This window comes from Erpetoichthys calabaricus, chromosome 5 (genome assembly GCF_900747795.2).
Source record: "Erpetoichthys calabaricus chromosome 5, fErpCal1.3, whole genome shotgun sequence".
Classification (NCBI taxonomy): domain Eukaryota; kingdom Metazoa; phylum Chordata; class Cladistia; order Polypteriformes; family Polypteridae; genus Erpetoichthys; species Erpetoichthys calabaricus.
Window position 1 is genome coordinate 102,037,267 of NC_041398.2, and position 13,850 is coordinate 102,051,116.

A 13,850-nucleotide genomic window follows, 5' to 3' on the forward strand; every position below is an offset into this window, starting at 1 on the left:
GACTGCGTTATTGTTTTTCTTTGGTGCTTTTTTGATAAGCACCATTTATTTACATATTGACATTTTCCTACATAATAGTAGGTCAAAGTGCTTTACAATAATACCTTAATGAAAACAGTTACCGTATATACTAGCGGATAAGTCGGAACTTGATTCTACTGTATCATTTCTGGTATTTTAGAATGTCAGTCGTATAAGTCAAGAGTGGAAAACTCACGCTATTGGTCCAATAGACTATGATATGCTAACGCCCACCTGAGAGAGTAACCACGGAGCACACTGTATTGTTTTTCTCTGTGGGTGCAGCAATGTGCTGTATCAGCGAGTGCTCCTAACCTCTCTCTCTGTTGTGCCTGCGTGACCACATGGTAATACCCAAACTATTCCGAAGCAATGTTTGCACTGATTTGTGTTTTTTGTATCTCACACCCTCATACACCTTTATCATAAGAGCATCCCTTATCTACGATGGAGCGTTCGATCAGAAGAAAATCTGAAGCTGGTTTTAAATTAAATAGCGTTGAAGTAGCGAAAGAAATTGGTAACTGCGCTACTGCAACAAAATTCGATGTGTCTGAGAAACTGGTGTGAGATTGGAGGAAGCAAAAATTTAAGTGTCGCACTTTTGAACGGGCGTATAAGTCGGGGTTTGATGTTATGATCAATTTTTTGGGTTTCAAGACCCGACTTATATTTGAGTATATACGGTACAAAAAGAAACTGGAAAAGTGAAGAAAAAAATGAAAAAGTAAAAGTCCATCTTAATAAACAAATGCTATGGTCAGATACCCAGGAAGGAGAGGAAAACAAAAACTCCATCCAGTGAGGATGTTGAAGCATTTAGTCATCTTGGCGCTCCAAGGCCAAAAGACCGAACACCAGTGCATTCTTACAGCCTAAATATCTCTTATATACTTATTGCAGGAATAAGATGGATGTGATGAAGACCATGGAGAGGCTGCTGCTTCACCACCTGAGGCCACAGGTTCAACACCCCCTCGACCCTCTGCAGTTTGCATATCAGGAGAAGGTGGGAGCGGAGGATGCCATCATCTATATGCTACATCGATCCCTCTCCCACTTGGACAGAGGCAGTGGTGCTGTAAGAATTATGTTTCTGGACTTCTCTAGCACCTTCAACACAATCCAACCTCTGCTCCTTAGGGACAAGGTGACAGAGATGGGAGTAGATTCATACCTGGTGGCATGGATCGTGGACTATCTTAAAGACAGACCTCAGTATGTGCGTCTTGGGAACTGCACGTCTGACATTGTGGTCAGCAACACAGGAGCGCCACAAGGGACTGTACTTTCTCCAGTCCTGTTCAGCCTATATACATCAGACTTCCAATACAACTCGGAGTCCTGCCATGTGCAAAGGTTCGCTGATGACACTGCTATCGTGGGCTGCATCAGGAGTGGGCAGGAGGAAGAGTATAGGAACCTAATCAATGACTTTGTTAAATGGTGTGACTCAAATTACCTACACCTGAACACCAGCAAAACTAAGGAGCTGGTGGTGGATTTTAGGAGGCCCAGACCTCTCATGGACCCTGTGATCATCAGAGGTGACTGTGTGCAGATGGTGCAGACCTATAAATACCTGGGAGTGCAGCTGGATGATAAATTGGACTGGACTGCCAATACCAATGCTCTGTGCATGAGAGGACAGAACCGACTATATTACTTAGAAGGCTGGCGTCCTTCAACATCTGCAATAAGATGCTGCAGATGTTCTATCAGACGGTTGTGGCGAGTGCCCTCTTCTACGCGGTGGTGTGCTGGGGAGGCAGCATTAAGAAGAAGGACGCCTCACGCCTGGACAAACTGGTGAGGAAGGCAGGCTCCATTGTTGGCATGGAACTGGACAGTTTAACATCTGTGGCAGAGTGACGGGCGCTCAGCAGGCGCCTATCAATTATGGAGAATCCACTGCATCCACTAAACAGTATCATCTCTAGACAGAGGAGCAGCTTCAGCGACAGACTGCTGTCACTGTCCTGCTCCACTGACAGACTGAGAAGATCGTTTCTATCTATCTAAGAGGAACAGCCTTGTGTAGATTTCTTCATTTTCCCCAGCATCATTTGGAGTTTCGGTGTGCTTTAACCAGGTGGCATTAGCACAATGAATAGCAGAAAAGGAAACCATATAAAAATTGTGATTAGTGACTAGTCTGAAACAATTTCAGTGTATGAAACAAGTCAATCACCACTAGTCATTGTGAGGAAGACAAAAAAAGGAAATTAGGAAACAGTCGTTTTTTTGACGTGTTTAATTATTTTGGACCTGCACATCTCTAGTGGTAAAGTTTTGGTACATAGAACTATTAAGCCGCCTTACCACATCTTTAATGTTTCACTCTGAGGATACCGAGTAGACCATGTTAGAGGATTTAAAATTATGATTAGCAATACAGGGAGAACCATTCCTGAATATCAGAAAGTGCTAGATTGTTCAGACCTTTATATACAAATTGAAGTGCGTTAAACTCATTTCTAAAGGACACAGGCAGCCAGTGTAACCATACTAGTACTGGAGTAATGTGTTTAGATTTTCTTTTTTGTTTCTTCTTAAGATTTTTGCCACTGTAACCAACTTGTATCTTTTTTTAGCTGATCTTGAAAGGGGTGCATTATGATAATCCAGATGGATAAAGACAAAATGCATGTGTTACGCCCTGTGTTGGCTGGGATTGGCTCCAGCAGACCCCCGTGACCCTGTAGTTTGGCTATAACGGTTTGGATAAAAGATGGATGGATGAATTAGCTAAAGAAATGAGATTAAGAAATACTGGCAGGGTGTTTACGAGAGAGACTGACTGATCTTTTGACAAGCCAGACACGTTAAACAAAAATCAAAAACCATAAGCCAGAAAAGGAGTTAGAAAATTATGAAGAATTTGTGGAGAATCTTAAATGCTACATTTATCCAAACTCAGATAAACTGGAAACACGTGATGATCTTTAGATAGATAGATAGATAGATAGATAGATAGATAGATAGATAGATAGATAGATAGATAGATAGATAGATACTTTATTAATCCCAAGGGGAAATTTACATACTCCAGCAGCAGCATACTGATAAAAAACAATATTAAATTAAAGAGTGATAACAATGCAGGTATACACACAAACAATAACTTTGTATGATGTTAACGTTTACCCCCCGCCCCCCCCCCCCCCGAGTAGAATTGAAGAGTCACATACTGTGGGGGAGGAACGATCTCCTCAGTCTGTCAGTGGAGCAGGACATTGACAGCAGTCTGTCGCTGAAGCTGCTCCTCTGTCTGGAGATGACACTGTTTAGTGGATGCTGTGGATTCTCCATAATTGATAGGAGCCTGCTGAGCGCCCGTCGCTCTGCCACAGATGTCAAACTGTCCAGCTCCGTGACTACAATAGAGCCTGCCTTCCTCACCAGTTTGTCCAGGCGTGAGGCGTTCTTCTTCTTTATGCTGCCTCCCCAGCACACCACCATGTAGAAGAGGGCGCTCACCACAACCGTCTGATAGAACATCTGCAACATCTTATTGCAGATGTTGAAGGACGCCAGTCTTCTAAGGAAGTATAGCCGGCTCTGTCCTTTCTTACACAGAGCATCAGTATTTGCAGTCCAGTCCAGTTTGTCATCCAGCTGCACTCCCAGGTATTTATAGGTCTGTACCCTCTGCACACAGTCACCTCTGATGATCATGGGGTCCAGGAGGGGTCTGGGCCTCCTGAAATCCACCACCAGCTCCTTGGTTTTGCTGGTGTTCAGGTGTAGGTGGTTTGAGTCATGCTTTATATACTCATGCTGATGACATCACACATTGTACATTCCTGGGGAATTCTGGGAAGAGATTACCTAAAACAGCCAACATGAATGTTACAAAATGCCATTGCAGGATGATGCCAAAAAATTCTATGTTTCTTGGTAAGGATGATAGAGAAAAATAAATGTTCATATCAAATTCCTTCAGTTGAAAAAACTCAGTTTATCTGAAAATCTGTCCAAAAAAATCCTCAGAAAAGGCACAAACTCCTCCCCACAGTAATCATAGATAAATTATGTTAAATATGAGTGGACCAATTCAAGGTACTGCTCAAAGCAGTTATAAAGAACACTGTGCTCAATGGTATCAGATGCTTCACTCAGATTTAATAGTACAAGAAGAACGTGAGCTGGCGCTAATGTCTCTGCAACAGCTTCGGAGGCTTCGTGTCCACATGTAGAGCAACGGTGGTCCCCACGCCTGCAGTGTTAAGGAAATCTGCCCCCTTTGGTTCAATATACAAAACAATAACTAAAGAAATCAACATAAGACGATGATATAAAATGAGGAGTAGAAAAGATGATACTAGTTAAATATAGTGCAGTAGAAAAAGAAGGAAAACAAATATATTCAATAACATAAACCCTGAACAAATTCAATAAAAAGTAACAAAATAAACTTGAAACTAAAGCCAGTGACAGGGCCTTGGTCAAACCATGACACAGATAAACACTGTGGACTCCGCTGCATCCAACCGATGAGAGACATGCAACAGGTGCAACTGCTGCCGGCCAAGGTAACATGGTGCGATTTGCGAGGTATGGTGGTATATGTGTAAAAAGTACATTGCAATAAAATTTTCTGAAACTAATATTTGTTGTTTGAGGAAAGGTTCATCTGAAATCCATGAGCCTACGCAATGTTCTGATTTTTAGAGATGATTCATTCATTTTTAAAGTAGGTTGCTTCATAACACCTCTATTTTGGCTTTGATTTATAAGTTAGGAGATTGAAATCTTTCAAAAAGTCCAATTTTTACATGTCATACATGAGAAAGCCCAAATAAAACCCTGTAAGGAATAAGAAAATCATAAGAGTTAAGAAACCAAATAAGCAGGTAAATTGTTTGTAAGCATGGTCACTGGCATAGTGAATGCCTCTGTTGCCCTCCCAGTACGAAGGGCCTTCAGTCCCAAAGGGCACCCTGAACAAACCTTCACAGAGTCAGCCACAAAAAAAACAAAAAAAAAAAAAGGTGTGTATTTTTAGGCTCAAAGAAGCAGTGAAAAACTGGTGTGCCACATCGTGTGACACTACAGGAAACAGACGGCTAAATGCAAGAAAATTGACAACATTGAAAGGGAGAATTGGTGTAATGCTACTGGTGCCATAAAAAGAGCAGATTATTATACTGTTATTCAAGCAAATGTGACAGAAACGGTTCCTTCTGCTTGTCCTTCTTGCCCACTTCTTCTTATTGCAGATGACCACAAACTTATTTATAAAGGTGCTCCAAGCATGCTGACAGCAGCAAACACAGCCATAAATAAGGATATACTGTATTTAAATAGAAAAAAGTAAAAAATAATATTGGGGTCTCAAAATGTTTAATTATATGTTAATACCACAGCAGGTTTCTTCCAAACTGCAGCTAATTTGCCAGGCACAGCGCAGGTTTAATTTAAACCCTAAACATTTGTTTGAATAGTTTCTGAATTCAAAAGACTGTTTAATATATGCCTGTCTTCCTTGCCCTGGGGCTACCAAAGGACTATGCTTTACAGTTACACCTAGAACACTGCACCCTTTAAACGCAGCTAGTCATTTTAGGAAATCATTTAGTTTGCTACGATCACACTGCCAGAGATCAGACATAAGCAGCCACCCGCTGTTAGCTCACACAGAAGCAGAGGCAGCTAAGGTTCAGACTTCCTGCGTTAAAAAGAAGGCAGGCAACACAGGCTCAGTTAGAGGTCCTCCAAAAGGAAACACTGGAAGCAGCAGCCTTGGCGAAGCTAAGTATTTTGGAACAAAAGCTGTAAAGGAAGAAGTCAAACAGCCTGTCTTCTGAACTACCTTGGAAGATCCTGCAAAACGTAATTAGTCTTAATTCCGAATACTGACCATGCCTTTAAGACCACTGATGAGGGTTTTACGTACAAGTCCCCAACATATCACCTAGCAGAAGATGCCATGCCATCCAGTGGCAAAGATCATTCTAATGCACCCCCATCGTGAGTGCTCACGTCTTCAATACCCAAATTACCTACATATGCACTGCCAAGAACCTTCCCAGATACAGATTTCCAGAACCTCATTAAACCTGCCAGGACCAGTCAAATACTTCCAGAGATTCAGTTTTCTTTAATGAAACATGTCGCAAGACACTCGGATATCAGGTAACCTGATCTGAACCCATCCACAAACCCATTTACCACACTAGAACCCAAGCAGGATTCACCAGATGCCATCAGATACAGTAGCACTGGGCATATAAACTGTAAGGAATGAAATATCCGACTTTGCAAAGTGCATGATCTGCCGAGAGCTCGATACTGGTCTCACAAGACCATCCAGAGAACTACAGGAGTTGGTGATTCACATTTAATGCAGCAATCCAACACTCTAGATATCTTACCCATGGAAGAATTAGATCTCCTGCCAAGATGGCTTGGGCCCCAATCAGCAGAATATGATAAAAGCCTAAAAATATTCATGCAGTCCTTCCATTCACAGGCCTCATCCTTATCTGAGGGAGACTAAATTCAATTTATGGAAACTCTGAAGTAATTGAACTTCAAAATTCAAAAGACTGCAGGATGTTCCTAAATTGTACAATAAAGAAAATCACAACTTCAGGAACTCAGTGACCTTCTCTTTGAACTTGAGATCCACATTTACCTGGTCCCAGATTTTGAGATACTGCTCATGGTGTTAATTCTTCGGTGGCAAAATTGTCACACCACAAGAAGTGGACATTTTCAGGTTCTAGGTACAAGCAGCAACATCAAATCTATTCGACTTTTGTAAAGCTAATGAAGTTTCCAGCTGTGAGAGAAATCTGAAAAGCCACAAACTGAAAAAGGTTTAACGTTACTGGCATGATTAAATAAATAATGTTCATCTTGGGGCCATGGCAGCCTTTCCCGTGACTGTACTGTCAGTCCTGCAGCAGTAAAGTCAGAGCTTCTCCTTCACTAAGGTCTAACCTGACTCAGTGAAGGCCTATCCTCATTTCTTCCTCACTGGTGTTGTTTTTTGTTATTTTTTTTCACCTTTATGTTCGGGCAGTGTGACTAATCTCTGGCAGTCTACTGCATGACTTATCATTTTGTCTTTAAATGTCTCAGATAAAATGTTGCAGATGTGGTGATTTGGCTTCCATTATACATTTTTGTATGCTTTTAAAACAATTTTTCTTATCTGCAAATATGACTCATGGTTAGTTTTGAACTTATTTCCTTTATATTTTTTAGCTCAAGGAAGAACTGGCCATGTTTTGTGTCAATTGCATCGCCACTTTTTCTTAAGCACTGTAATTCAGAGGTTGATTTACTTTAATGCTGCGGATGTTGTTTGGTGTCGCAGTCCACAGTGCACAAGTGTGACTTTTCATAAACTGGTGTTGCATGTTTTAAACAGTGTAGATAAACTTTGTAAAGAACTTCAGCGCTTTAAGGTATTGTGTGTATTTATAGGTTACAAATTTAGCATTCCTTTCTTGACAATGATTTTGGTTTATGTGTTCAGCTTTGGTAATTACAATTACTGTATTCTTCCGGTTTTTGACCTTTGCGTATTTACCTACTGCGATTCTAGTTGTGTCCATCTCCTGATCTTTTAACCTCCTTAGAGTCAAACCAAACCAGTCAGATTTGGGAGATGTTTAATGACCCGTTTTACAGTTCTATACCCAAATAACTCTTGGTAAAGTATTATGCTGTCATTTAGTGAATAAAATAACACTATGTTGCAAAATGTCATGAATAATTCTAAAATGCTCAACATTCATAAGTGGGACAGAGTCTTCAACCAAAACATAATGGCATGTAAATGAAAAGCTGTAAAGTCACTTGTAGAACAAAGTGACACTGAACCAATAGTTGAATCAATAGTGATAGTGAGGACAACATGAACTGGCCATCAGACCTGGATACTGAAAGTGAAACTGACGCACGACATGGGACTGTACGGCCCAACTGCTGTGATGTGCCTGGTGAATTCAGTCACTGCAAGGTTCACCATCATGGAAGTAGCTGCTTGGCAAAATGATTGCGATCAAATCGAAAGACAAAAAAAAAAAAAAAATTGCCACCTAAGCATTGCTCCTAATGAACTGTCAATGGTCATTTTATGGGAAATGTGGAAGTTACCAAGCCGTGTGCTGTCGTAGCCTACAATAACACAAGGGGCACATCTGTCGTGTGTATTGACCTTCTACCTTCTCATGCACTAGCAACAGAAAAAAATCTTAAGAAAAATGTACAATGACACATGCTTTCACTGTCCTGACCATGACATCAGGCTGTGCGTTGGTGACTGTTTCAAAACGTATCACATGAAGGACATGCGCTAAATCTGCATCAGTACAGCAGTGGACACGAGATATACCTTTGCTACGTCGATGTCTTGATATTTATGTTTCTGTTACACTTAATCACAATTTTTCTTGTTGAAGAAAAAAAATATCAACCTTTTGACTCATTTTCCCAGGGGTAAACATAACGCAAAGGGGGCTACTTACCTTCTTTCCTGTCAGTTTCTGGGCAGGCACAACAGCAGAAGACAGAACACACCTTATACTGCCAGCCCAAGTGAGGTAAATCTTGTTTTGAAATGTGTGTGAATTTATTCCACACTAATTTTGTACATTACTTTTTCTTTTTTTTAATAAATGTATAGTTTTTTTTATACATTTGTGGCACCATATTGCTTTTCTTTGCTTTATTATCATTGGTGCAAAATATACCAAAAAAGTCACATGAAATAACCTCTTCCACAATACATTTGAAACAGTAACTGTGTTCACTTAGAATGTTCCTCCGTTTCTAAGATGACAATTTAAATTTTGACTAATGCTTTTTTAAAGGGGGTTTCTATTTGAGATATATCAACGAAAAATGAACTTTACCAACTAATTTGCTGGAAGAATATGTGCACTAAAATTAAAAGAATTCAGTCCAATGGGAACCATGGCGTTTCATGTTAACACAACCATGATGATAACAGTTTACAGTTTACATTTGATTCAAATGCAAATAATTAAATGTACTTGGCACTGTTATGGTATTAAAGAATCGAGAAACCTCTGTGACAATTTGTATACTCTTAATACTTCTCGGAATCTGAGATTTAGTGTCCCTTAGCCACCAAGTTGCTGCTGCTGCTAAAGCCCAAAGATTTTACATGTTCTTGTACATTTATGAAATAAAAATGATAACTGTGTACAACGTCTACGTAAAATCTAATTAAGATAACTAAACAAATATTGAGTTTTTCATTATTCCATTACAAATTCAGGAAACTCACCTTAAGTGTGAATAACATGGTGTGCTTACGGTGGATGATGCACCCCTTGATGAAGCAAACACAATTAAAACATCTGCTTATTAAAACAATGGTCTCTTTCAACAAATCAAGAAATGTGACAATCAGTACATAAAAATGCAATGATTCATGAGCATTAATATTTAAATGTGTCACAAAAAATGTTTTATTTCTTAATGTACTTATTTAATTTTTTCTCCATTTACTTATTTCAGTGAAACACTGAATGCAACATGAAACCTGCCTTGAAAATAAAGCTGTCATTTTCACCTGTCAAAGTTAAGAGGGTGGGCTCCAGTGTACACTGCTTTTCACCTGGTCAGTTTTCTCTGATTGTGTGTGTCTGTGGTGGACACAAGTGCAAGAAAAAGTTGCCCTGAATTACTGCACAGAGCAGCTACCTTCATTTAAAAAACTCTTGTGAAGAGTGTGCATCTGATGTGTGACCTTTGATGGCTGAAGATTTGCAGTACTCGCTAGAGCCCAGCGTCTCAACTTTGACTGGTAAAAACAACAGCTCTCATTTCATTGTGTATTTCAAGTTATGTGCAGTAAGAATAAGTGAAATAAAAAAACATATTTCATGAAACATTCAATTATTTATGCTTACATATCACTGTTTTTATTTATTGTCACATTTTCAGTGCACTCGTTTATTTGTGTATTTATTATGTTTAGTCAAAAAATATTCCTCCACAGAAAATAGTAATAATCATCCCTAAAAGTCACAACAGTAAGAAACAGCTTCTACTCACAAATATATAGGATGCAATTTTGCTGAAATCTTTATTTGAAAACTGATATTAACATATTTATAATTGTTTATTTGACAATTTGTACCAAAAATTACAAGAGACACAAAAAAGAAAAAAGGGTATTAACTTAAAAAGAGAGCATTAGTTTTAATTAGGTCTGAACCATAAAGAACACAAATTAAATATATTATACAGAGTGGGGAGAAAAAAAACCAAAACAAAATACAACTAAAAACAAGAAGACCTCCCCGAAAGAGAACATCTGAGTTGAGGAACAGCATCCACTGAATCCATGTGCTCTGTGCCTCATTTCTTTTTCTTTTCTTTTAGTTTGTAATGCCATTGTAACATTCACTGAAGATTCTGGATTTTAAAAAAAGGCAGAAGCGTACTTGTCATTGCATTTTAGATCATCCAAAATGGACATACAGTATTAGGTTTATAAAATTGTTTACTGGCTTTTTCCTTCCTGTTCACAAAGAGTACAGTTCTAATTGTGGACAGGGTACCGCCAAGTTCAAAATTGAAAATCGGTACGTTATCAAGTTTTACATAATTCAAAAAACCTATTCAGAATATTCTAGCTGAAGGACAGGGGTTTGGATGATTGTACTGTCGTACGAACAACTTACCACATTCCTGTTACCGTTTTATTGTTAGCTTCATAATTTTGTACAGAAAATGATTCTCCTTAGTGTAAAGAGAATAAACAATATATACATATAAATAGTTCCATTCTTCCCTTTTTTGAGTTTTTTTTTTTTTGAGTACAGTAGTAGCAAACATTCCTCATTCCTTTTTTCTTTAAAACATTTTAGGCATTACAAATGTACATAGTAATACTAACAATGGTAAACATGCTTTTGTGCTTCAAGAACACAAAAGGTATATTCATTTGTGAGTGACAATCCGCATCATGTTAAGTGAATATTCTGCAAGCCATTGTACAGCAGACAGCCTGTTTTTATGATTTAAAAAGGCAGCCAAAAAAGACTTAAAACAAATTATTACTACCTGTACCATGCAGCTTAATCTTTGTTTGCGAAATTATGCAAGAACATCAAGTCATTTCAAATTCGTCATGTTTCAATCAAAACATATAGTCGGTTTCTATTCAAAGAAACCATACAAAATGAAAGCCACTTTGTTTTGCTTTAAAGCTGCATGTTTGGAGTGCAATAAGAATTTTCATATTTCAAAAATGTTTGGATGCCCCTTCTCGGCAGGGAAACGAAATGTGAGGTACGCCAACTCATGCTATCTGATTCATCCCATCCCCTATCACCACCACCAAGGGTGCCAATGTCGAACTCCTCGATGAACACACAAGTAAGCACAACATGTATTGTCCTCTTTTCCTGCCAGGTGGAGCAGCTTCTGCATCTTGATGGTGAAAAAATCATTTTTACCTTCTGCAATATTTTATCAGATGAGACAGATAACCATGTGATGTTCAGGATGCTTTGAATACTATATCTCCATTTATGTTAGCATCTCTACCATCCCACTATTATAAGGGAACACTGGTCATTTATGGCACTAAACAACAAGAGGAAATTACAGTAGGAATGCCAATGGATAATAAAATAAAGGACAAAAGTAAAGAAGCATCATTCATAACATTGCTGTAATACCCAAAACTCCACTCTCCTGAAAAACTATCATGTTTCTGTTTGAAGTTCTCAATTTCTTATCTTTGCAACCAAGGCCATAGTTTATCATTCTTTATATTTTTAAGCATTATTTATTTTCCAAGTTTATTTAAACCATTAAACAGTCATAAAGAGCTTGACCTTACTCTGGTTGCACTGGGCACAATGGAGGGCCCACCTCTGGCCAGGACACCATCGCAGTTTAGGTCATAATAACTCACACACACACATCACTTATTCTAGGTCAGTTTAGAGTGTCCAGTTAACCTCACACACATGTCTTTGGCATGTGAGAGAATTACCTAAAAATGCATACAAACATGAAACTGCATCAGATCAGTGGAGCTGTGAGACACCATTGTCAATAACTCTTCCAGTGCAGGGTTAATACCTCTGGTTCAGTTTCAGTACTACTGAATATGACAGTTACAAAAGCTTATTTTTCCATGTGGTCACTTGCATCATCATATAATCGTTGGCTAAAGTTTGACTAGAACTTTGTCATTAACTTTAATCACCTCCTCTAACCTCCAGATCAGCAGTTCATGATGATGATGTATTGACGGGAAACAGAGTCAAATGTGAAAACATTATAAGAGCTGGTAAGCTCTGATATCTTATTAAAGCTTGGTCCTGGATCAGCCATGAATAACTCAGGATGGCACATTAGTTCTGCCACCTGGAGCCTTAGTCTGATCACTAGACCTTATCACAGTCTGTGTACAGTTTGTTATGCCCAAGTCTGGGTGTCTTTTCATCTGGATATAGTAATTTTCCTTTCATGTCCCATGTTATTCTTAGTTGCCATTACATTTCTCTACTAGAATGTGGGGCAACGTATAAACTCCACACAGACAGTGCCTGGGTTGGCAATCAAATATGGGGCAAAGGAACATAAATGTTCTTTTTTTCAACAAATAATCAAGCACATTCTAATAATCACATCAACCCACTCATCTTCTGACCACACTTCATCCACTTTATGGTTGGGAGCACTGGATACAAGACAGGAATCAACACTCATTCCTTCACAGGACATAATCATTCACAATTAATGAATTTAGAGATGCCAACACATGCAAGTCTTTGGAAAGACTCCAAACTACCTGGAGAGAAGGGACAAACTCCTTTCATATTGCGAACTTCCTGGGAAGAGAAATTTTGTATTACTGAAAATGTACAAATCAATATGATTAAAAAAGTGAATAACTTATTATGCTTCATTTTAAAGCTCTTTCCTTACCCATAATTGCGTTACCATAATACAACGTGTGACAAAATATGGCCCTGTATCATTTTTAAAGACATTTAAATAAGAAACATTCATTGTAAATAAAAAGGAAAAAATACACAAAAGTTAAAATTAGGAACATTAACCAGTGGCCTGAAAGTAAGCAGCAGCTCATCCTTTTATTTTTTCCTTCTCCAGGAAATGCTCAGCACAGCCTGGATGGCTTATAAAAGCCCGTAACTACCAACAGCAATACACACTAGTGATAAACCACAATCCACAGTTCCAACACAACGAATACACCCTCGCAAAAGATTATTAGCAAGTACAGTTCAATGGCCGATAAAGCAGAGCAAGACGAAAAAAAGGAGGGGCATAGAGAGACAAATAATAAAGGCAGGATTTCAGTCAGGTCCAGGGTTTTCGAATTTCAGTGCACCTCCGAGTTGACTTTATCCTGAAATATATACAGATTGTTTGTCGCTGCAATGGCAATTATGTTTTCTGCCGGGTGCCAGGCTGTGTGCAAAATCTTCTTGGTGAAGTCCAAACTATCAACACTAATATCGTCCTTCCTACGTTTGCCTCCAGTGCAGACGCGGCGAGGTTTTAGCACGGCCCGTGGCTTGCTGCTCTCACGTGAGGCTTCCAAAGTCACATCACGTTTTGTGTTTCGGTCAAACATCCTGAAGAAGTTATTGTAAGCGCCAGTCATGATGACACTGTTAAGACAACAAATAACAGTTAACTCTCTCCTCTTAGCAGTGTGAAGGCTTTCCCTCTTCTTTACCATCCACAGTAGATCTTATACTTCTTGAAAAATTCACAACTGCCATCTCGTATCATACTAGAATTATATTTAAACATTCTGTGAGATACTCCTCAAAATGAAAAAAAGGAATTAC

General features: G+C 38.9%; 2 protein-coding genes across 3 annotated transcripts in view; both read right to left on the reverse strand.

Moving 5' to 3' along the window:
• LOC114651841 (janus kinase and microtubule-interacting protein 1-like) overlaps nucleotides 1-13,850 on the reverse strand; it is a 558,596-nt gene that overhangs the window by 493,998 nt on the left and 50,748 nt on the right. The gene's annotated exons all lie outside the window — the stretch shown is intronic.
• Nucleotides 10,070-13,850, reverse strand: part of LOC114651844 (serine/threonine-protein phosphatase 2A 55 kDa regulatory subunit B gamma isoform) — a 265,474-nt gene continuing 261,693 nt past the window's right edge. For both annotated transcript variants that reach the window (XM_051928221.1, XM_028801862.2), the window contains one exon: nucleotides 10,070-13,667. In XM_051928221.1, the coding sequence (XP_051784181.1) occupies nucleotides 13,376-13,667 (292 nt within the window). In that variant the 3' untranslated portion in view covers nucleotides 10,070-13,375. The remainder of the gene's footprint in view (nucleotides 13,668-13,850) is intronic.